This window comes from Caretta caretta, chromosome 2 (assembly GCF_965140235.1).
Source record: "Caretta caretta isolate rCarCar2 chromosome 2, rCarCar1.hap1, whole genome shotgun sequence".
Classification (NCBI taxonomy): domain Eukaryota; kingdom Metazoa; phylum Chordata; order Testudines; family Cheloniidae; genus Caretta; species Caretta caretta.
Genome location: NC_134207.1, coordinates 262532918 through 262554873, shown reverse-complemented (window position 1 = coordinate 262554873; position 21956 = coordinate 262532918). Strand labels below are relative to the sequence as shown.

Sequence of the window (21956 nt, the reverse complement as noted above, 5' to 3'; positions counted from 1 at the left end):
CCAGAGAGCCAGCACATGGCTCTCCACGCCACTCTCAACCCCAGTGAATTTGCAGAGGGGGGGCATGGTAGAGTGGCCCTGCGGGGGTATCTGCACTTCCTTGCCCCTCATGGACGGGTACTCTCCGTGTCTGCCCAAGAGAGGTTGGCGGGGAAGGACATCACAGGGATGGGGATCTGCCTTTACACAAATGCAGTGGCCCTAACGCCCCATGCGAGTGGCACGGAGGGGCAGACGGTGAAGTGCGCTGAGGTCTGGTGCCTGGGCGTCTGATTGGAAGAGTGGATTTCACCTGCCCAGCTCATCCACGCTCCTTTGCAGTCAGTCTGATTACTCCAGCGTTATGTGGGAGATGAGCATTTCATCCTGAGCGTAAGGCTGCGTGTGTGTGAGGTGGGCAGGCTGGTACAGTCTGAGATGCTCCATGCCCCAAAGGGGTCCTGGCTGGAAGGGGATGGTGTGTAGCCAGATGACCAGTAGCATGGTGAGAATGCAGTCTGCACCCCGGTGCCGGGGAAGCATCCTGTCTGTCTCTGTAGGCTACAAGGATGACAGCTCTGGCATCTGCCTCTCAGATGGTGCAGCTCTGTGACATATCCTAGTGGAGCCAGGGCTGCAAAGCCACAATCCAGCCTTGTGTATAGAGTATACCATCTGATCTCAGCCCTCTAGCAATATACAGAAAGACTTCAAACAATGTATTAAGCACCTGTTACCCGGTCACCCCTTGGTGCTGTGCCTTAAGCAAATTCAGTAATTGAATCATAAATTCAGCTTGGTGGGCCAGCTAGAAAGTCCACCAGACCTTGTCCTAGCTATAGGAGACAGCCTTCTCCCAAATCTGCAGAGACATGCAGGTGCGAACAGGGGAGATTAAACAGTCATCATTCAAGCAAACCAAACTGCACAGAGGGCGTGTGAGCCAATGGGTAGGGCACTGGACTGGGGACTCGCAAGAGCTTGGTTCTATTCCTGACTCTGCTGTTGACCAGCTGTGTGGCCTTGGTCCAGTCATTTTCCCTCTGTGTGTCTGTTTCCCCTGCTACCCTTTGCCTATTTAGGTTGTAAACTCTTTGGTGCAGGGACTGTCTCCTCCAGTATATTTGTGCTGCACCTAGCTTGGTCCTGCCTCTAGGTGCTTCTTTAATACCATTGCTGCTAATAACAACAAATATGAGGAGTTCTGCAGTCACCGTGGGATTCTAGCTCATGTCCTCAGGAAGGGAATAGCATAGTCAAGGCCCTGCTGCTGAAAACTGCAGTTGGTCTGATCCTTAGAATAACTAGTCAGAACTGCCCAGCTGATCTGATTTGCCTTGATGGGACTGGGAATGAGAGCATACTGTGGTGGTCAGCAATGTGGCCACCTTCCTGGCATGCTAACACAGATCCTTAACTGTCTTGTCATAGCTCCTGTGAAACAGTAACAAGAAGTTTACCATATAAGAAAACCTGAAAATGTGTTCCGTGGTGATGTGAGAACTTTAAATGCATGTTGTCAGATTGGAGACGTGGATTTAACTGTTCCCCTTAGGCCCTGATACAAGTTTTGGCAATTTTCAGGTTATAGTTCCCCTAATTTGAAATGTTCTCTTTTTTCAGAGCCTGAAATCATATTTGCAAACCAGGAGAAGGTGCAGAAGGAGGTGAAGGCTGTGCTGACAGAGAGCGCCACCCTCTCCTGCGAAGTGGCCCAGGCCAAAACTGAAGTGAAATGGTACAAGGACGGGAAACTAATCACCTCCAGCAAGAAATTCAAAGTGGAGTCTGAGGGCAAATCCCGGCGTCTGCTCGTGGAGCAGGTGGAGAAGAAGGATGCTGGAGAGTACACCTGTGAGGCGGCAGGCCAGAAACTGACCTTCAAGTTTAATGTCACAGGTGGGAGAAAGACCCTCCTGAATTCCCAACGATACTGTCGTGTCTGAAAATGGTCTAACAACAACAGTAATAAATGTGTGCAGTGAGACAGACCCTCAGCTTGCATAAATTAGTGTCGCTCCATTGCAGGCTAGGAGCTAGGCTGATCTATGCTAGCGGAGGGTCTGCCCTAATGTTTTGCATATACCAAAATATCAGGGTGTATCAGTATGTGATAAGAGTGCATCAGATTATTAAATTGGAGATATAATGATAAAGTAATAAAAATTATATACTCCTTGCAGAACAGCATGATACTTTTATATATAATGCATAATATTTGGGAGTGGCCGAGTCACAGAGGGAGAAGTAAATTTAAGAAGCACAGACAAGGGAATAAAGAAAACTGCTCAGTTGAGATTTGAAAAGAGGCCAGGGGAGAGAGGCGCAGTTGGGTTGTTCCAGCTGGCAAGATCTGCAGAGGAGATGGCTTTTGCACGCACACTGGTGAGCTGGAAGTCCGTGGAGCCCTAGTGATATACACTGGTGGAGGAGCTAGTCCTAACTGGTGATGGGTGAAGCAGTGCGGAAACTGGCCCAAACTGTCACTCAGAATTCAAACTGAATCTGGACCAAACTTTTTGAAGTTCAAAAATGTTGGACTTTAAAAAACAATCAGACGGTGTGTTTCATTTGCTTGCTGCCGCTGCTTTTCCCATATTCAGGTGTAAAGTACCTAATTATCACAACAGGTTCTTCTTCTAGCGCCTGACACTGGACAGCATCCTTGTTCAGGAAAGCCTGTAAGCATATGCTTAACTTTAAGTATATGCTTAAGTGCTTTCCTGAATTAGGCTTTGGCATTTCCAGCCTCAGAGGAAGCCAGAAGTAACAAAAACCTCTTCTTGCAAGATTCCCAGCCTGGCTTTGGAGACTGAAGATGCTGGGATATGTTTTTTGGAGAATCATCCATATTTTTGAGTGCTCATCCAAACTGATCTAAAGCTGTGAATTTTCTGAGGTCCTTTCATAGTATATTTTTGCTTCTGATCCAATGAGATGCTGCAAGCCACCTGCCATATATTAAATGCCCTCTTCTCCTGAAAGTTGCCTGCAATTTGCAAGATTGGACCTGATTCAGCAAGGTGCTTAATTTAGGTAACTTTAAGCATGTGAAGTCAAAGGGACGGCCAGTTGCTTTAAATTAAACATGTGTACACTTGTGTATCTTGCCAAATCAGGTCCTTAATGATCAGAGTATTGTACTAGTAACAGTATTCTTTGGAAAGAGAGGTTCCTGCTGGGAATGACCATGGGCAAGATCATTAAGAGACCGTTCTGGAAGACTGTGTTATCGCGTTGGTTTATGAGGGAAACATGATCAAAGAAGGAAGAACTTCTGCATTGTATGGCCTAATTAGCAACAAGCAAATAAATAAATAGAAACATTCTCCAGCAGTGACTGCTATTGTTGGCAAATGACAAATTTCAGAATTTCCAAAGTTGGTGCACGTGGATGTGCTAAGACCTGTTAGATGGGCTAATTTTATTTTAATCAGTCATTTTTCTCTTTTCTTTTTCCTACTTAGAGCCAGAATCTGCATTTGTAAACCAGGAGAAGGTGCAGAAGGAGGTGAAAGCTGTGCTGACAGAGAGCACCATCCTGTCCTGCGAAGTGGCCCATGCTAAGACTGAAGTGAAATGGCACAAGGACGGGAAACTGATCACCCCTAGCAAGAAACTCAAAGTAGAGTCTGAGGGTAAATCCCGGCGTCTGGTAGTAGAGCAGGTGGAGAAGAAGGATGCTGGAGAGTACACCTGTGAGGCTGCCGGCCAGAAACTGGCCTTCAAAATTGAAGCAATAGGTGAGTGTTTTCTTGCACACTCATTCTGGGAAGAAATGAGGTCATACTTTTCATCTGTAAAACATGTGCTTAGAGTGAATATCTTATTTCTTAATGCCTGGGAGCAACTAGGCCAAGATCTGCTTGGTTGTTACATCACTGACTTCAAATAAGCTATACCACAGATTAATTTATCCTATTCACTTTGTTGGTTTTGGGTATGTGTAGTTGAAGGCAGAATTTGGCTGATAATCTTTACGTTGTATAACACGGTGCTACATGGTTTATTTTTTCATTGTCTCCTCCACAGACACAATCTCAAAGGTTTTACAGAGATAATGGGCTGAAAGTGAGATAGAAGTGGAAGGGTTTTAAAGAGGAGAAATGGTGACTTGGAAGAATGGTGCTAGTTAAATGGAATAGCAGGATGTGTTAAAGGGCTGTGATGCGTTATGGGAGTTAGAGATGAGGCCATGAGAGGAGGAGAAAAGTGAGCCCATAGGGTAGTAGGTACAAACAAGGAAATTTTTTGAGGGTGCAGCACGTCCACAGAGTTGATTTTGAATTAGGACCATGGTGACAGAGTAATTTTCATACACTATGAAACAAGAATCTTAGAGGATCCCAGATGCATGTTTATGTGCATGTGTATTTTTTTTTCATTATCTTTGATTCTATAAGAAATTACCTCTGTGAAGGAACAACTGATCATTTCCCACTCAATCCAAGAGAAAAGAGACAGCAGGTTGCAAACGTTCAGCCATATCCCTTGGATATGGTGGATCACAGGACAATTTTGGGGTCATTTTGTGAGTCATGGAGCAAAAAATGGTTGAGAACCACTGTTCTAGGGAGCAGGAAACCAGCCTGTTTTTTTATTTTCATTACTTCTCTAGAACCGGAGGCTAAATTCCAAAAGAAACTTGACCAGAAAGAACTGATTGTTGCTCAGGAACATGAGAGCATCACGCTGTCCACTTCAGTAATGCCTGAAACAGCCGTAGTCAAGTGGTTCAGGGATGGAACTGAGATCAAGGGAAGCAAAAAGTATGAGATTAAGGCTGACGGGGCCTCCAGGACTCTGACTGTGAAGCTGGCTGAGGGCAAAGACAGTGCTGTGTACACCTGCGAGACAAAGAGCGACAAGCAGGAGTTCAACGTGCAGGTGAAAGGTGAGAGGAACAGCAGCAGGCGTGTCAGCTTCGTTCCCAACAAAGTCAAATGGATCTTCCTCCCAGTGGGGGCCAAGGGGCTGCACTTGAAAACCACCCCCCACCCCCTCACCATTGCTCAGCTCTCAGGGCCCCTGTGTTGTGGCTTCTGTGATTCTGGCTCCAGGGTCCAGCAGATCCATTTCCCTAAATGTCCACACAGAGCAAAGCAAGATGCTTCCTACTCCCACCGGGCTAGTTCTTGGCCCATATTGCATGCTCGTGTCGGGGGAAGGGGGTCATAAGGTGCCCCCTATTCCTCGGGGCTTGCTATCCATATTACAGGTAGCTGTACGGGGGGAGAGCACTATTCCAATGCCTTCACAATTGGGTGGGGTGCGGGCCAGCTTGGAGGTGGGCATAAATTGTGCAAGGAGAAGGGCGTAGGGGATAGCTTAATTCCCCATGGAGAAAGCAGAGACAGAAACATGGCTCTGAGACACAGTTTGGCCCTTGCCATGTCTCTGGGGTTGGGCTGCTCTCTGTGTCCCTTTATCAAGGCAGACTGTAGAAGATGACAGTCTAGCCCAGAGTGGTGGAGTTGTGCGGGCTCAGAAACAAATGGATTCTCCCATCTACCTCGCAGGGCTGAGTTATGGGAATGATTTGTAGCTGGGGAGCTCTAGGGAGAGCTCTGCTTACCCAGGCTGGGGAGAGGAGGGCAGCTGCTGCTCCCCTGGCCACCCCTTTACTTTAACCTCTAACAATGTACTGTGTGGTTTTGGGCAAGTTACTTAGTCTCTCTGTACTTCATTTCCCCATTTACATGAGATTCTATTCATTAGCAACCCCTCAGCTGCCAGCAAAACGTAGCCATGGTCTGGCCATTGCCAATAAGCAGAAGGCAGGATGGCGGGGCTGCAGCCAGGGAAGGAAGCACTGGAACGTGCCAAGCACGGGCTGCAAGCAGATTGGTGGGGCCATCCAGGGATGGCCCATCCTAGCGCTTCGTCCCCTGGCTACACCCCGCAAACCTGCCTGAGGCAGGGGGTCTCGCTTCTAGAAAAAGTTCTCAGTAAGCGGCACATCGTTGCCAATATCCAATCCCATGAAAATTAAAGTCGATGGGACAGGATGGATTCCCAGCACAATATTGCTATGAACTGGAAGTTGTTAATATCAAGGTTGCTATTGAGGGCCATCCACTTTACTTCCCAACCTCACAGGTGAGTTGTGAGGGTAAATATATTAAAGAGGGTGAGGCACCCGGGTAATGGGGGCAATATACGGGCCTTGGATAGATAGATGTCAAAGAGGTGAGAGAGATTGTGGAGAGAGATACCTGGGAGTGGAGGGTGAATTTCACATCCTGGGGCCACAGAACAAAGGCTGTATCATCTCCTACCCCAAAGCAATGATGGTAGGGAGTCTATGCCAACATCCCCCTGTCAAGGAGACACGTGATGTGATAGCTCAGCAGGTAAGTTTGGTTTATCAGGTGGAAGGCAGAACAAAAAGGAAAAAGGAGAGGACAATCCCCAAACCAGGCATTTTAAGGCATCATTCTGACACCTGTCCTTCCAGAATTAAAAGGGGTCTAAGATTTCTTTTGTATTTTATTTTACTTTAAAGGGCTCACTCTAAGCTGCCAACTCAATGGTCTGTAAGAATCTGATGGATTTGTCGCTTGATAAATATGCTTTCGGCTGTGTGTCCATTCCCACTCTCTCAGGATAGGCAGTCAGCCCATAGGAGCGTTGGACCAGCTGTTAGGAGACTTGGGCTCTATGCCTGACCTACTGTGGTGTGTGACCCTGGGCAAGTCACTCACCTGCTTTGTAATGTTAGTGTCCACCGGTGTAAAATGGGTTTTTTTGTGTCTTACCCAAGTTCATGTCGTGTTTTGAGACGGGAGATGAAATGTTGCTATTATTATTACTGAGTCAGAATTTGTGACGTCGTTTCTATTGCTGACAATCTCTTGAATTTCCCTCCTTCCTCTGATCCAAAAAGGCTCCTATTAAAAAAAAAAGGGGGGGGGTAAGAAAACAATCTTCTGATCTGCTCTGCTTTCATTGTTTCCCTTCCAATGACTCTCAGAAATCCCTGTGAAGTTTGCAAAGAAATTAGAAGCGGTGAGTTCCGAGATCGGAGGGACCATCTCTCTGACCTGTGAGCTGAGCCAGGCCAAGGGGGATGTGCTGTGGTACAAGAACGGAGTGGAGATCAAACCCAGCAAGCGCTTCCGGATTAGCGAGGATGGTGTCAAGCGGACCCTGACCATAAAGGGACTCCGGGCCGAAGACAAGGGAGAGTACTCCTGTGAATCCCGGGATGACAAAAGCAGCATTCAGGTCACCCCCAAAGGTACCTTGCCAGGTCCATGACATTACGTGTGACATCCTGCTCCCCTCTCCTTCCATTACAGTGCTAAAGAGCTGCATTAAAAAAACTCTGCCCGTGTTAAGAGGGCAGGGGACATTGTCGCTAGCATGAAGAAATGTATGTTATAGCTGGGAAAATAAGAGCTACCATCTTGAGGTTAATGAATAGACAGCATGACTGCCATTCTGAAAGAGAGAAATGCAATGTATGTTGTAGGTAGAAGATCCCTAGAAATGATATTTAAATAATATTTAAACAATGATACAACTCTATAAATTTAACTAGCAGCAACAATAAGAGCTAGTGCAGTGTCCTGCTAAAGTAATATGTGGGCTTAGTATGGGTTGATTGTATCACCCTCTACTGGATGAAGCCACAGCAATATAACTTGCTGCTTATGCAGAGTTAACCAAGTTTCTCTTTTCTCTCACGTGGCAGAGCCCTGTGATTTTGGTGGTGAAAGTCCCAGGGGCAATCCCTGCGGGCAACCTTGGTATTAGTATATGTGAAGCCACAGTTTGTTACCTTACCATGTCCACTTTAAAGTCCAAATTATATGTGAGCCTTAAAAAGTCTCCTCCTAGGACCCAATTTGAACTATGGCAGTTTAAGAGGTTGTTCAGATTCTGCATTTGGATTCTCTGTTTTCAATTGATTTCATATACAGTGAAGGGCGGAACTCTGCTACCTTCCTGCAAAAGTGGTGAAGGTTCTCTTTGCAAAGAATGTTGTTGTGACTTTGAGACAAACTGAGTTGGGGGTCTCATGTTAGATAGGCCATGGACTTGTTGGCCCTGATATTGCATGTAAGGTTGGGGTTAAGGATCCTGAATCTAGACCCAGGATTTTCCCTTACACGCGTGCTCCTATCATAGAGATGGCACCTCCCTATTTAAAAGTTGGACAGTGAGATGTAATGTGACTATGTTACCATGTCACACAATGAAATATCCATGGCAAAGCCATTTGGATCCATGCCATTGACAATATTGCTAAGCCAGTCTGCCCTCTGGAGGTGCTCACAGTATGGGGGATTCTCATGCATGTGCTTCTAAAATGTCTCCTTCTTCTCTGTCAGCTCCTAGAGTGGTGAAGTTCACTACAGGCCTTCACAACGTGGTGTCTGAAGAAGGAAAAGAGGCCACATTCAAGTGCACCGTCTCCCCCAGCGATGCTGCAGTTACATGGCACAGAAACAGTGTCAAAATTGAAGCCAGTAAGAAACACGTGATCTCTCAGAAGGACACCAACCACAGCCTCACCATCGTTGACCTGACTCTGGAGGATGCAGCAGAAATCTCAGCCAATGCAGAGGGTGTGGAAAGCAAAGCCACCCTCACAGTCCGAGGTGAGGGAGTTAGGTCCCTTTGACTGACTGTCATCCACACTGTGGGATGTGTTGTTTTGTACGTTCCTTCTACTAACTTTCTGACTGGGCCATGGGGATGCAAAATGCATGTGTTCTGCATGTTACAATAGTGCCCAGAATGTTGCAGTGCTGGAGATGCTGCTTCTGTTCATGTGGATTTTCCCCAGCTTTGATTTCCTCAGAAGCCACCATTTTAATCTTACTTTAGAGCCAGTTTTCTGGAGTCACTCAACTTTTACTCTTGTCTCCTCTCATTTTCCAGAGGCGCCGGTGACGTTCAAGAAGAAACTGGAGCCCAAAACGGTTGAGGAGAGGGACACGGTGACCCTGGAGGTAGAGCTGAGCAAGCCTTCCATGGAAGTGAAATGGATGAGGAACAGCATCGTGCTGCAGTCCAGTGACAACGTTGAGATCAAGGCCGAGGGGCCGAAACACAGCTTGATGATTAAGAACATCACCTTTGCCGACCGGGGCTTCTATTGCTGTGAGACTCTCGAAGATAAGACCCAGGCCAAGCTGAATGTGCAAAGTAAGCTGATGTTGAATGACCACCTGTGCTGTAGCCGATGTTAGGAGGCTGGTTTGGGAAATGCGGGTCTTTCCTCTTAGCATGCTGCCAGTCAAATGACTGTGTGGGAGAACGTGAGCCCTGGAGCTATCACAGGGGCTGACTGGTTGTTTGCTCTGACCTCCCCCTTCTATTGCTTCCATCTACCACAGTCCCGTGTCTATAGGCTTCTCTCCCCCTGTTCACCATTACACCTCTGAGCTTGTCCCTTCTCCCCTCAAATTCCCTCACACCTTTTCATTCTGTCTTTTGCCCCATGCGTTTGCTCATGTCAAATCATTCCTCTTCCCACCATTCCATATTCCACCTCTCTTCCTTACAGTACCCCCCACAACATAGCTCTTGAAATGCAAGTAACGTTAAAATAACAAATCCTCTACCAACAAGTGTTTGAGTGTTCAAATAAACTAACGCTCTTCAGTCTGTAACCTCTGTAATTCAGCCTCCTTCCCCGCATTCCCTTTGTCTTCATTGTAATGCCATATCTTCATTTAGGGTGTATGTGCTTCAGGGCTAGGATCTGTCTAGTTATATGTCTGTAAAGCACCGTTAGCAGTTGGGGTGCTATATAAATAATGCATGATATTTAGGCACCTTTTGAATATCTAACAGATGGAGAGATATGTTAGAGAGGCTGAGCCCTTAAGTAATGGTTCAGACCCGCACATGAACTTGGCGAGTTCTGCTGAACTTAGATATGGTGTTCTGGCTCATGTCTGTATCTAGTGTGTATACAGGAAATCCATAGCATCCAAAGGGATAAGAGTTCAGCAGTGAGAAATATTCTTACCAGGACCAGAAACCATATGACATTCACCTGGCTTTGCATTTTGTTAAAATTCAAAACTCAGGTGATCTCTGTGGAAAGATTGAAAACCTTGGGGTGAGTTTTGAACAAACCCAGGCCAGTTTATGGCTTTGCAGTGAAATCCTGTGAAATTTGTGATTTCAGTTATTTCAGTGGAAAGCCAGGTGACGTTCAGTCTTGTGGAGATTTTGGGTTTGTTCAGACCCAGAGTTTAGAGGTTGCAAATGGACATGGATCAAAAGCAAAGCAGCTGCTGTGAAACATCCGTAAGGTGTCTGGCCTTAGAGCAGCTTTAGCTAGGATAGATCCCAAAGTTATAAAGTGTGATGCTTCCCAGGGGTATCCAGGGTTGTGAGGCACCTAGCTAAGACCAGCCCTTAGCATGAGCAGGTCTTCTCTGTGCCTGCTGTGGCTGCCCTGAAACCGCCAGCCTCTGGCAACACAAGCACTGCTTGCCAGGCTTCTGCGGGCCTTGCGCTCTCTCTCTATACAGGTTAGCGATAGACACACTCCAACCTCCGAGACCTCTGAGCGACCCCCTGCAGCGTCCAGCCCCTGTTCCAATGGACACACAACTCTTAGACCTGCTATTCCCAAAGGAGTAGTACACACCAGTCTGTGAGATTCAACTCAAGGGGACCACTTGACTTAACACACAACACACAAAGATGTGTAGTGAAAACTATAAGAACAAAGAATATGGATTCTAGCGAGAGAAAGTCAGAATATTGGAAACAAATGGTTACATATAAAACAAAATCATAACACACTTTCTGGATCCTAAATTTAATTAGCAAGGCATTCCCCTATCCCCTACAAGATAGCTTACCCATGTCCTTTCCCCAGCATTTCCAAGCCCATTGGTGGCTTGTCCTCGCAGGTGGAAGGAATGAGGTTATACCTCTGTACCCCTTTGTTATGCCCCCCAAAAGTTCATTGTCCTTATTTGTAAACAGGGCTCTGCCCTGCTGTTTCACGTCTTCCTGTATATTTCCTTTCTTAGAAGATTTCACAATTGTTCATTAGCAGGCTCAGAATGTAAATGGATGCCCATTGTGAACCATACAATACTTAATTTAATGTAAACAGACAGACAGATAAATATTTCTTACCAGAAAGAAAACTCGCTTTTCACCTTTCTCGTGACCAGCCCCTAGTCACAGACCTTAAGAGCATAATTTTCAGTATATATACATAACTCCTTACACAACAGCCATACATGTTTTGCAATAATGATGATGATCAGTGTGACACAGGCTTTCCTTAGAGATGGCCAATTGCCATCCAGAGGTCCTTGGGTCACATAAAGGTCCTTATACAAACTGGGGCCTCCATTTTAATTTTTATTTTATAGCTTTGTACATACCACAAGCAGAATCTTCACTAACAGGTTCTTTGATATAGCTCTCTGTTTGATACAAAGCTTTGTTTGTTGTACCGTGGCCACATCACCAATCCCCTCCTCTTTGGATCTCTCCACAGGTTCCCCTTTATACACTGAATCAGATTTAATTATTAGGGGTGAAATCTTGGCCACATTAAGTCAATGCTAAAATTGCCATTGACATTCTTGGGGTCAGGATTTCACCCCATTGTAATTCTGCATAGCACCTCTCTGGCCTACAACTCCAAATTTGTCTTTTCCCATGTCACCCACGCCCTCTACTCTCCCTCACTTTAATCCATATTATAACTTCCTTGGTTTATACAAACATATTTCTATTGCACACCAATTGTTTTGTATACCAACACTAGTGCGCGCATGCTATTTGGTATTGTTTGCATGCATTTAAGACCAGATTAGCAATCAAAGGTATCAGAAACTGATGCCCAAATGTATTTAAAAAAAGAAAAAAGAAAAGAAAAAGCCAGGTCTGTGTAATCTCTTTCACACACTGTTTCTATAGTTTCTTCCTCTTCAGAGTCTTCCTTGCTGTCCTCTGGCAAGAGCCACTGTTTTAATATCCAGATACAGGAGAGTTATCAGCTCTGGTGGCAGCTGCTCATCCAACCGACACCAAACTGGTTAGCCCTGGGAAACAGCAGACTCTGGCTGTGGTGAGGAAGATAAAAAGTACCAACCAGGCAGTTAGAGGGCAGGGATATTTAGTGGGTCCATGCACTGGTAGAATGATAAAGAACAAAATGTACGCAGTACCTGTTTTTTCTGCAAGTACCATATATCTTTTTTCAGAAGCTGACTTTTTTGAGTAGTTTAACCTTTACAATTCAAGCTGTCGGAGAAGGCAGTTAGATACAATAGAAGGCATCCTTCTTTGGAGCAGCTTTTGATATATTACCAGGAGTATATTGAGTTTTACAGGCTTTGAGAGTTTAGCATCACTTTAGTCCCCTGGACCAGTATCTTTTTTTATTGAGAATACGTTGGAAAGGGAAACATTGTCAAATCAAACTTGGCTCAAAATTTGGCTTTTGTAAAAATGTGTTTTACAAAACCTCAGACCAACAGAAATGTTCCCACGACTTAAACAATAAATTCCAGCAGAAACAGTTCTTTAAAGCCACATAAACATATCATGAATCATAGAATATCAGGGTTGGAAGGGACCTCAGGAGGTCATCTAGTCCAACCTCCTGCTCAAAGCAGGACCTAATCCCCAACTAAATCAGTGCTTGCAACCCATGCGTTGTAACTTTGGAATAATACAGGACAACTTGTATGTGAAATAACCTTAACTAAAAGTGAAACTGATTAGCATGTTCATTGCTCAAGCTGCTATAAATTTATAAACCACATAAATAGAGTTGCGTGAATGCATCACAATGAATTTGGCTCGTTTTCCTGCTTTTAGTACATCTGCAAGCAAATAGTGATGCCTCAAATTTATTCATTATTAAAAGAAGGATTTTTTAATTTGAAATTTTGTATTTTGTTAACTTTGAAGATTAATCTTCAACCCACCTATTCATTAAGGGGATGTACAGTGTAAGAGATTCAGACAGTAGACATGCAAAAAATATTTGGTACACGGTATTCCAAGTTTGAATTTTCTGTGTTAGTTGGGGTTGTTCACATTAATCACATGGCATTACACTGTTTTTGACTGGATGAACATTACTCTTTGCAATTAGGTTTTCAGCACAAATGCAAGGGAAAGGATGGTTTTGTATTTACGATACTGGACTAGGATTTAGGAGAGTCTGTGTTTGATTCTACCATAGACTTCCTGTGTGTGAGCCTACACAAATTATCTAATCTCATTTGCCTCAGTTCCCCATCTGTAAAATGTGGATAATAACCCTTGCCTTGTCTAAACAGATTGTGATCTGTTAGAGATAGCAATTGTTTCTTGCCATGTGTATGTACAGTGTAGCACAACGGGGCCCTGATCTAAGTTCGGTTGTACAGGCACTCTAATAATACAAGTTATAAATAAGCACAGAATATTTGGAAATTCATGAACACTTTCCATGAACACTTGTAAGGTTAAACTTAACCTTCATGTTCCATGAACATTTGTGCTAATATACTTAGATTACTTGCATGCTCATGGGGAAAACCCCCCACAAAAACAGTGAGAATATGGACAAAGTAAATTCACATTTAAATTAGAGCCGGAATTTATATAAATAGTAGGCAGTAAATTAGGTATTTAAAAATTGTTTCAATTAAAATAATCTCAAGCATTGTTAGTAACAATTTAAAATCTATTTTGTAAACATTATTAGTAACTTTTTAAAACTAAGCAACCTTTAACCCGAGTGTCCCTTTAATATTTATAATGTAAAATCAGTGTTTATGACACATTTGGGGGAGGGATAGCTCAGTGGTTTGAGCTTTGGCCTGCTAAACCCAGGGTTGTGAGTTCAATCCTTGAGGGGGCCATTTAGGGATATGGGGCAAAAATTGGGGATTGGTCCTGCTTTGAGCAGGGGGTTGGACTAGATGACCTCCTGAGGTCCCTCCCAACCCTGATATTCTATGATTCTCTGACACTTAGAAAACCTGTACTATGGAACTTAGCTATAACTCAAGAAGTTATGTACAGAAATCCCCAGCCTTCTGTCTTAATTGTACTAGACTGTTTTGTAGCTCCATGCCCATAGTAAATTTAAAATATAACACAATATTATACAGAGAGGTAGAATGCAGTGGAACACAATACAGTCTGCTCCTCTCTCATCTTTCACACAATGTGCCTGAAAACACTTTATACTTTATAGGAAACATTCAGCATTCCTTCCAACAAGTCTGTTTGTCACTTCCACTGTTCTGAAGCTCAGGCTTCTGTTACTTCTTTTCTAGACACTGGCTAGTTATCATGGCCAATTGTTAAAAACAAAAGAGCCCTGGCATCCCGATCACTACTTATATTGTAATGACTTGGCTACTTTTAATGGCTGCAAAAAGTGTTTTACTCCTTAGGGTTTTGCATGCTTTGTACTGTGCAAGGCTAATTTCATGTCTCTCTTTTTTTAACTTCCCGTTCTGAAGACAAGAGGTGATTTCTGTGCCGGATGATCCCCCCTCACCTCCCCGCCCTTGTGCTTCCCATATATCTAGCTGCATTTTCATCACTTATTTCAGAGTAGCAAGCCTGTTAGTCTGTATCCGCAAAAAGAAAAGGAGGACTTGTGGCACCTTAGAGACTAACAAAGTTATTCTTAGCTTCTCTACATGAGGGATGTTAATGGTTACAGATTAGTGAGTGCTGGAACTGAATGCACAATGAGATTTAAAATGTACAAGGTGATCTGAAACAAACTGTGACTTTACAGAGGAAAACCAAGGGGATTCTCTTTGCATATGATCAGCCATGCTTTATTTATAAGAAGGCATAGGGAAAGGTGTCCATTTTAAGGAAATCTCAGCTATACGGTATGCAATGTTTATAAGAGTCATACACGTCACAATGCAAAGATTATAAGCCTAATTCTGATATCACGCTGGTTTTACACCAGAGCCAAGATTTTAAAAAGTAGAGGCCTAAAGTTATGCTCCTAAATCCATATTCAGGTAGCTAAATAAATGTCCTGATTTTTAAAAGTGCTGGATAGAGCTGTGAGAATGACTGACTGATTTGATTTGGGTAGAAGAGAAACCAACTTTTTTGATACTTTCAGGAAATCAGAAAAATTTCATTTTGGGTTGAACAAAATTTTTCATTGTGAACATTTTAGCAACAGCAGAGGGAATGAAGGGCTGGATCTATGAGAAGCTGCTGCTGCTGGTGGTTGCCACTCCACCACCCTTTATATCCAATTTTGCCCAGTGGTTGGAGCACTCAACTGGATTGTGGGAGAACTGGGTTCAAGTCCTTGCGCCAGAGCAGGGTTTTGAAGCTCAGTTTCCCACAACCCAGGTGAGATCTCTGACTTCTGGGCTCTTAGGTATAAGCATGGCAATTACCTAGTCCCTGATTCTGCATTTTTTGGCCACATTTTTTTTTCAGCCAAAAATTGTTTGCCCAGTTCACACCTAACAGTGCTCAGTAGTCAGTTTAAGTGCTCAGTAGTCTTGAAAATTGGGGCACTTATTTAGATACTTTGCACTGGGCTAAGAAGCTTGATTTTAGGAAGCCATTTTTAAAAATCTTGATCTGCACTGATACCATTTGGCCTGATCCTGCTTTCATTTACACTAGTGCAAATGCAGAGGTGTCACCGTAAAGTCAATTGAGTTATACCATTGTGAAAGCAGTGTGAGAGCAGTGACTAGAATATTAATATTGAGAGGGAAGATTGCAGATCTCTTGACATAATTCCAGCCTGTAATATTTTCTTTTAAAGGAAACCCTTTAAAGGCTTTTCCCCAGCTGCCCTCATGGGGGAGGATGTTTGCAAAAGAAGAAATTTGTCCCAGGCCTATCTGTACTATATGGCTGGAGGGCGTCTGCTGAGAACTTGCTCCGTTTCTTGAGTTAGTGTTTTTTGCTAATCCCTTCCCCTCTAGCTCATCCCCAGCAACTTCAGCACATTCCCTGTTCGAAATGCTGAAGTATCTGTTGAACCAGAGGAAAGGTCATCACAGCAGCAGGCACACCGGATTCTTTGGAAACATCTTTCAGCTTAAAGAATAAGACACCACAGAGCAGGGAGGGAATGGCTGTAAACTTAGATGAAGAGCCAAGGACTAATGCAGCCTTAGAGAGAATGGACTTCAGAATCTGTGTCTGAGAGAGGGAAGCAACAGTGCAAACTCCTGGGAAAATGTCTCTTCTCCCCTCGTGGGGCATGTGCAAAGAATGTCCCGGGGGACAAATCTTGTCTCTGCCTCAGTGGCCGTGGAAAAGATGCCTTGGCAGAGGAACCAGTGCAGTTCCATTGGACAGAGATTGAGTAAGATTTAGAGATTTGTTGTAGGTACTGCACATCCCCTGCTGTGTGGAGGAACAGGGCAGCAATACACAGTAGGAAGAGCCAAAGGATCCATCATTGTATGGATTCTTTGGCTTTATTCCTGAGGCAGAAGGGGTTGTGGCCACATAGAACTACTTAGGCGTAGTTTCAGAAGCGGCTCCATGGAGCAGTTCCGCAGTTGCTCTGGAGTCTATGGGGAGGAGTACATCAATGGCTGGAGGGTTTTGCATCTTGAAGAAGACAGTGGACACCTGAGAGTAAGAGTCGGGCCCAAGTCACAACCATGGAACTGAGCACCCATGTGAACTCCTGGCAATGCTTGGATATCTGGATCCATATCTGAACTTTGTGGCTTGGGTTCATCTCTTCTGAAGATACATAAGAAGGCTGGACTATTCCCAATTCAGCCTTGTGGAGTTTAAAGTTTTGTGTGTGTTTCATGGTTTTACTGAAGTTAAATATCCTAATTTTTTTTCTGTTATTTTAATCCATTTTTAAGGGTGATTCAGTTTTAAATACTAAATTGATCTTTCTAGTTGATGGGCTGTCGGTGCTATGCATTCAGGGTAAGTAAAACTCCCCTCAAGCGAGGCTGGTTCAAGTGCATGTCCTAGGCACTGTACTGTGTACTGAGAGACTTTGTTATTCAAATTTTTCACTTCTTTCTTTACCTGCTATTTTTGCCTCATAGTTTATCCTTTTTGGAATGCTGATCAGTACTGATTCATTGTTCCTTGCTCTCCCACATCTGTCTGGTGTACCTACCTGTTGTTTCTCATTTGTATATGGCTTGTAAACTCTTCAGGTTAGGAACTGTTTCCTTGTTCTGTGTTTGTACAGTGCCTAGCCCAGTGGGGTCCTGGTCCATGACAGAGGCTTCTAAGCACTACCGCAATACAAATAAATAACAAAAATTACCTTCTCTAGAGCATCTGGTACTGGCCAGTATCTGTGAGTGGTTTGATTCACTTTTGTTTGTTCGTTTGAAGTGACTGATCTGTTACATTTACTCCAAGTGAATGGGTGGAGAGTTATCTTTGCTTCCCAATGCAATGTCTCCAACCCTTCAATATCGTTTGTTTTTCAGTGAGGCAGATCAAACTGGTGAAAGGCCTGCAGTCACTGGAAGCTCGTGAAAAGGGGACTGTCACCTTCGAGCTGGAGCTGTCTCATGAGGATGTGGAAGGAAGCTGGATGAAGGATGGCCTGAAACTGAAACCAGGGGAGAACTGCCACATGAGCGTCCTGGGGAAGAAACATTCACTGACACTTTCATCCCTGAAGCTAGAAGACTCAGGACTCATCTCCTTCAAGGCAGAAGGCATCCATTCTTCAGGGAGGCTTATAGTAACAGGTATATAACCCTGCAGTCTGGAACTCCACTTGGGATGTGTTCCTGTAGAACAGACAGTGCATGCCATAGGTTGACTGCCAATGACGCAGTTCATCTGGGCATGTCTTTGATTAGTTGTTAATGCCTGAGGTTTTCAGAGCCGTGCATGTCAATATTCTGCAGTTCATACTGTGGAGTTCATACCTCGCTTCTGTATTTACTGTTGAGATGCACAAGAAAACAGCAGAGAAAACTGACATAAATATACCCTTTCACACATCCCCACCTATTATTATTTATGATTGATTATTATCTGTTATTAAGTACTGACAATTTGCTTGGTGCTGTCTAAGGTACCAAGTGAAGGCAATCCTTTCCCTTATTGTACATGGAACTCCCTACTTGAGCTGGTCTCTCCTTTATTCAAATCCCTCCCGAAGACCTGCCTTTTCTCTGTTGCCTACCAGTAACTATAATGGTATAGATGTAGGGTAATTTATGACTGTCTTTAGCTCTTTATATAGATAATGTATATGCTGTCGTTAAAACTGTGTATGTTCTGATGTGTCTGTATCTGAATGTCATGGCAGGGTCTTTGTCTGCCTTTTTATTTATACAGTGCTTAGCACATTCTGTCTGCTACCAGGAACAAATAATAATTAATAATAATGACATTATGTACTGAATAAATTAAATATGGGCTGTGAGCCAATGGCAGAATATGCAAAACAAATTTTTCATTTTCTTTTTTGCTTACAAGATATAGTAATCACTTAAGATGTAATCTATTTACTGATTATTCTCTGAGTCTTGTACTCCTACCAAACCCAATCCTCTTCTTACTGTATTTTCTTTTTGGCAGAGTTGCCTGTGAAAATAAGCAAGCCTTTGGTTGACATCAAAGCTCCTGAGAAGGATAAGGTGACATTCGAGTGTGAGCTCTCCAGGCCTAATGCGGAGGTCAAGTGGTTTAAGGTACAAAACTTAGCAGACAATAACATCTTCATTTCTCTTTTAGGGCCTGATCTAACTTCTCTTGAAGTCAGTGGGCACCTTTCCATTAACTTCGAAAGGAGATGGATATGGGCTGTTATTATGCAGCTCTGATTATCCAATATTAATCAAAACTCCCCAGTTTTCTTTGTGTCCATTAGCTCGTACAGTCTACCTTACCTCTGCCTAGAATATTTATTTACCAGGTCTTTAAGGGTGTTTTCATGGAGGTAGTCCCAAATTTCAACTTTTCTGGAATTTACAGTAAACTTCCAGATTTTTGTTGCTTTTATGTAAGGCTTGTTGATGACTATTGGTCCAGTCTCCTGACTCATTTAACTATGAGGCATGTTGTCAAATTGTTACAATACAAGACTGGGTTCCAGGACTCCTGGGTTCTATTTGCACTCCTGGGCATGTTAGATAGCCTCTCCTGGGCCTCAGTTCATCCCTTTGTAAAATGGGGACAATAGTGACAAGTCTCAGAGTGGTGCTGTGAGGCTTAATTATTTACTGTTTGTGAAGAGCTTTGAGGCCCTTGGATGAGTACACTACGGTTCCAGTTCCTCACAGTTTTAAGTACATGCTTAAGTCCATCCCTATTTGGTAATGCATTCACACACGTGCTTAACTTCACACACGTACGGTAAGTCCCATTGACGTAAGCGAGACATAAGCATGTGTATAAAGTTAGGCACGTGTGAATGCTGCGCTGAATCAAGGCTTATATAACGGTAATAAGCGACTATCTTGTTTTGGTTTTTTCCTTCTAGAATGGATCTGAGCTCCGGCCAAGTAAAAAAATGGCAATTATTTCCCAGGAGATTAAGAGAAGCCTCATTATTCACAAGTGTGACTATGACGACCAAGGAACCTATGTATGCGATGCAGCTGACGACAAGAGTTCCGCTACCCTTATTGTCCACGGTATGTTTGATAGAGAGAGGAAAGGTCCCCTGCTTTGGAGGTGTATTTGGAGATGTATTTCCTAGGTGATTTCTGTGTTTCTCGTCTGCTAATAAGTTGCCTAGAGTTCAGAATTCTGCCTCGTTCGGTTTTCTCTTCTGTAGGTACTTTTGCAAGTAAATGCCAACTTTTTTTCCAGGGCTCATGGCAATTTATCATTTTCCTTATTCTTTTAAACTTAGTTTATTGATTTGTATAATAACCAACAAATTATGACAAATGATTGGCAAGAGACGAGGTACAGTACTGCTTGGTAGACAACCATGGTCAAATGGTTAGAACTCCCAAGTTTTAGTTTAGACTCTACCATTGAGTCAATGAGAGTGCCAGAGTCAGGAGTGGATAAAACTAAGCTGGGATCCCAGTATTTGTCCCACTTTAAGCTACAAATGCTAAAATGGGAAAATAAAATCTCATGCTTCATTAGCAGCAAAGAGTCCTGTGGCACCTTATAGACTAACAGACGTACTGGAGCATAAGCTTTCATGGGTGAATACCCACTTCGTCGGATGCATGTCACCCATAAAAGCTTATGTTCCAATACGTTTGTTAGTCTATAAGGTTCCACAGGACTCTTTGCCACTTTTACAGATCCAGACTAACACGGCTACCCCTCTGATGCTTCATTAGTTTAGCTTACTGCCATAGATGTCAAGACCAGATTTTGTCCTCTGTGTACAGCAGTGCACCACTGATGTAGACTGATAGAATTTCTCATCTTCCTCTGAAGTTTCAGGTCTTAGCAGTGCTGAAGGAGGTTTTGGAACTGCGTTGAGTAGCGGTCTGGGCTATAATCAGTCATATTAAAATATAACATAACCGCCCTTTTTTGTTTCCTGTTCTATGCTGCCATTTGGCAGCCACTCCAGGTCAAGTTGCAGAAATGTTTTTAGACAATGTCCCGTTCCTGCCCTTCGTTAAACTCACCCTTTCTTCTTGAGTTAGCACTTTGGATTTGTTGCTCTTTGGAGGCTGGTTCATTTACATATAAGGATAGAAATATAGTCACAGGCAATTCTGAGATTAATGCAGGCTGTATGAGGTGCTTCCCTTTGGGTAGTGAAAGGCTCCAATAAAATAGACCAGGCTAGATTCAGAGCTGGTGTAAATGGTTGCAACTCCACTCATGTCAATGGACTTGTGCAGGTGCTTACAGAAGAGACCTCATTCTGATTTCAGTAGACCGTAACACAGACGTGACGTCATGAAGTTACAGTAACACCTGTGGTTGTAAAGCCTGCACAGCTGACTTTCAAACTAGGCCTCAGGGCTGAATTTGGGCTGCAAAGTTCCAATGACTGTGACCTCTCTAAATGGAAATTATGTTTTTTATTGTGGTTGTGAAACACAAACAGAGGCTGTGCCATTGATCCTTGGCTGTGGCCAGGCACAAAGAGGACAGTGCAGAGACAGAGCCGGAGAGCTGCCAGTGCTGGGACTTGCTGTGTGTCAGTCCAGTCCCCTGGCATAACTTAGGTTGCTCTAACTTGTATTGGCTGCCATTGGCCCACGGGGGCTGTCCTGAGGGCTGTGGATTGCCGGGGTTCAGGGAAGCCTTGTCCATGCCCACTTTTACTGGACCAAACCCCTTGCAGTAGCTGCAGAAAGGGGGTGGTGAATGAGCTGTTACACTGGCTCTGCAATGCTGGAGGATTCCCCATCACCCCCATACTGAGTTGGATCATCCCATAGTTGGCTATGCCATGTTCAGGGCTGCTTTATGCTAGCAGTACAAAACAGCTGCAGGCCAACCAGGAGCAGGGCCTGTGTATTTAGCAAGTGACTGGTTAAGGCACCCATTGTCGCATGGTATAAGTTTCCTCAGCTTGCTCAATTAATGCTTGACTTAACCCTGACCATCAAGGAGAACCATCTTAAAGCTTGACACTTAGTTGATTAAGTTTTCTTGGCAGATGAATCCTAGGCTCCTCCTGAGAGTATTAATCATGACAAATTACCTATGATAATGTGAACTTTCCAGCTGTTGTTTCTGAGAGGGGAATAGATTGAGGTGGCTGATAGAAACCCAGCTGTTATGGTGTCTTTAAAATAAAACACTCTGAGGAATTCTCAGTGGCCAGGGCAGATTGGAAAAGGCTTCAGATGAATCATACTTAACTGGCCAAATTTGCTTTCGCACCAAATTTTATCCTATTATATGCACAATTTTGCCCTAGGAATGCACAGCTACTAGTATGAAGTCATTGGTAATTCCACAGACACATAAAAGAGTAAAATGTGTCTATTATGCTATGGAAGGATTTGTACAGAGAAAGGTGGGCAAGTGTGGATTATGTGAAAAATAAACCAACTTCATAAAGCTATGGAGGAATCAAATATAAACATGTCTCTGTGATCCCA

At 43.7% G+C, this 21956-nt stretch overlaps 1 protein-coding gene across 6 annotated transcripts in view; it reads left to right on the top strand.

Moving 5' to 3' along the window:
* Positions 1-21956, top strand: part of OBSCN (obscurin, cytoskeletal calmodulin and titin-interacting RhoGEF) — a 315598-nt gene that overhangs the window by 86529 nt on the left and 207113 nt on the right. For all 6 annotated transcript variants that reach the window (XM_075126052.1, XM_075126054.1, XM_075126053.1 and 3 more), the window contains exons 22-30: positions 1603-1878; positions 3447-3722; positions 4598-4873; positions 6953-7219; positions 8316-8585; positions 8869-9135; positions 17391-17657; positions 18499-18611; positions 19403-19556. In XM_075126052.1, coding sequence (XP_074982153.1) covers positions 1603-1878; positions 3447-3722; positions 4598-4873; positions 6953-7219; positions 8316-8585; positions 8869-9135; positions 17391-17657; positions 18499-18611; positions 19403-19556 — 2166 coding nt within the window. The remainder of the gene's footprint in view (positions 1-1602; positions 1879-3446; positions 3723-4597; positions 4874-6952; positions 7220-8315; positions 8586-8868; positions 9136-17390; positions 17658-18498; positions 18612-19402; positions 19557-21956) is intronic.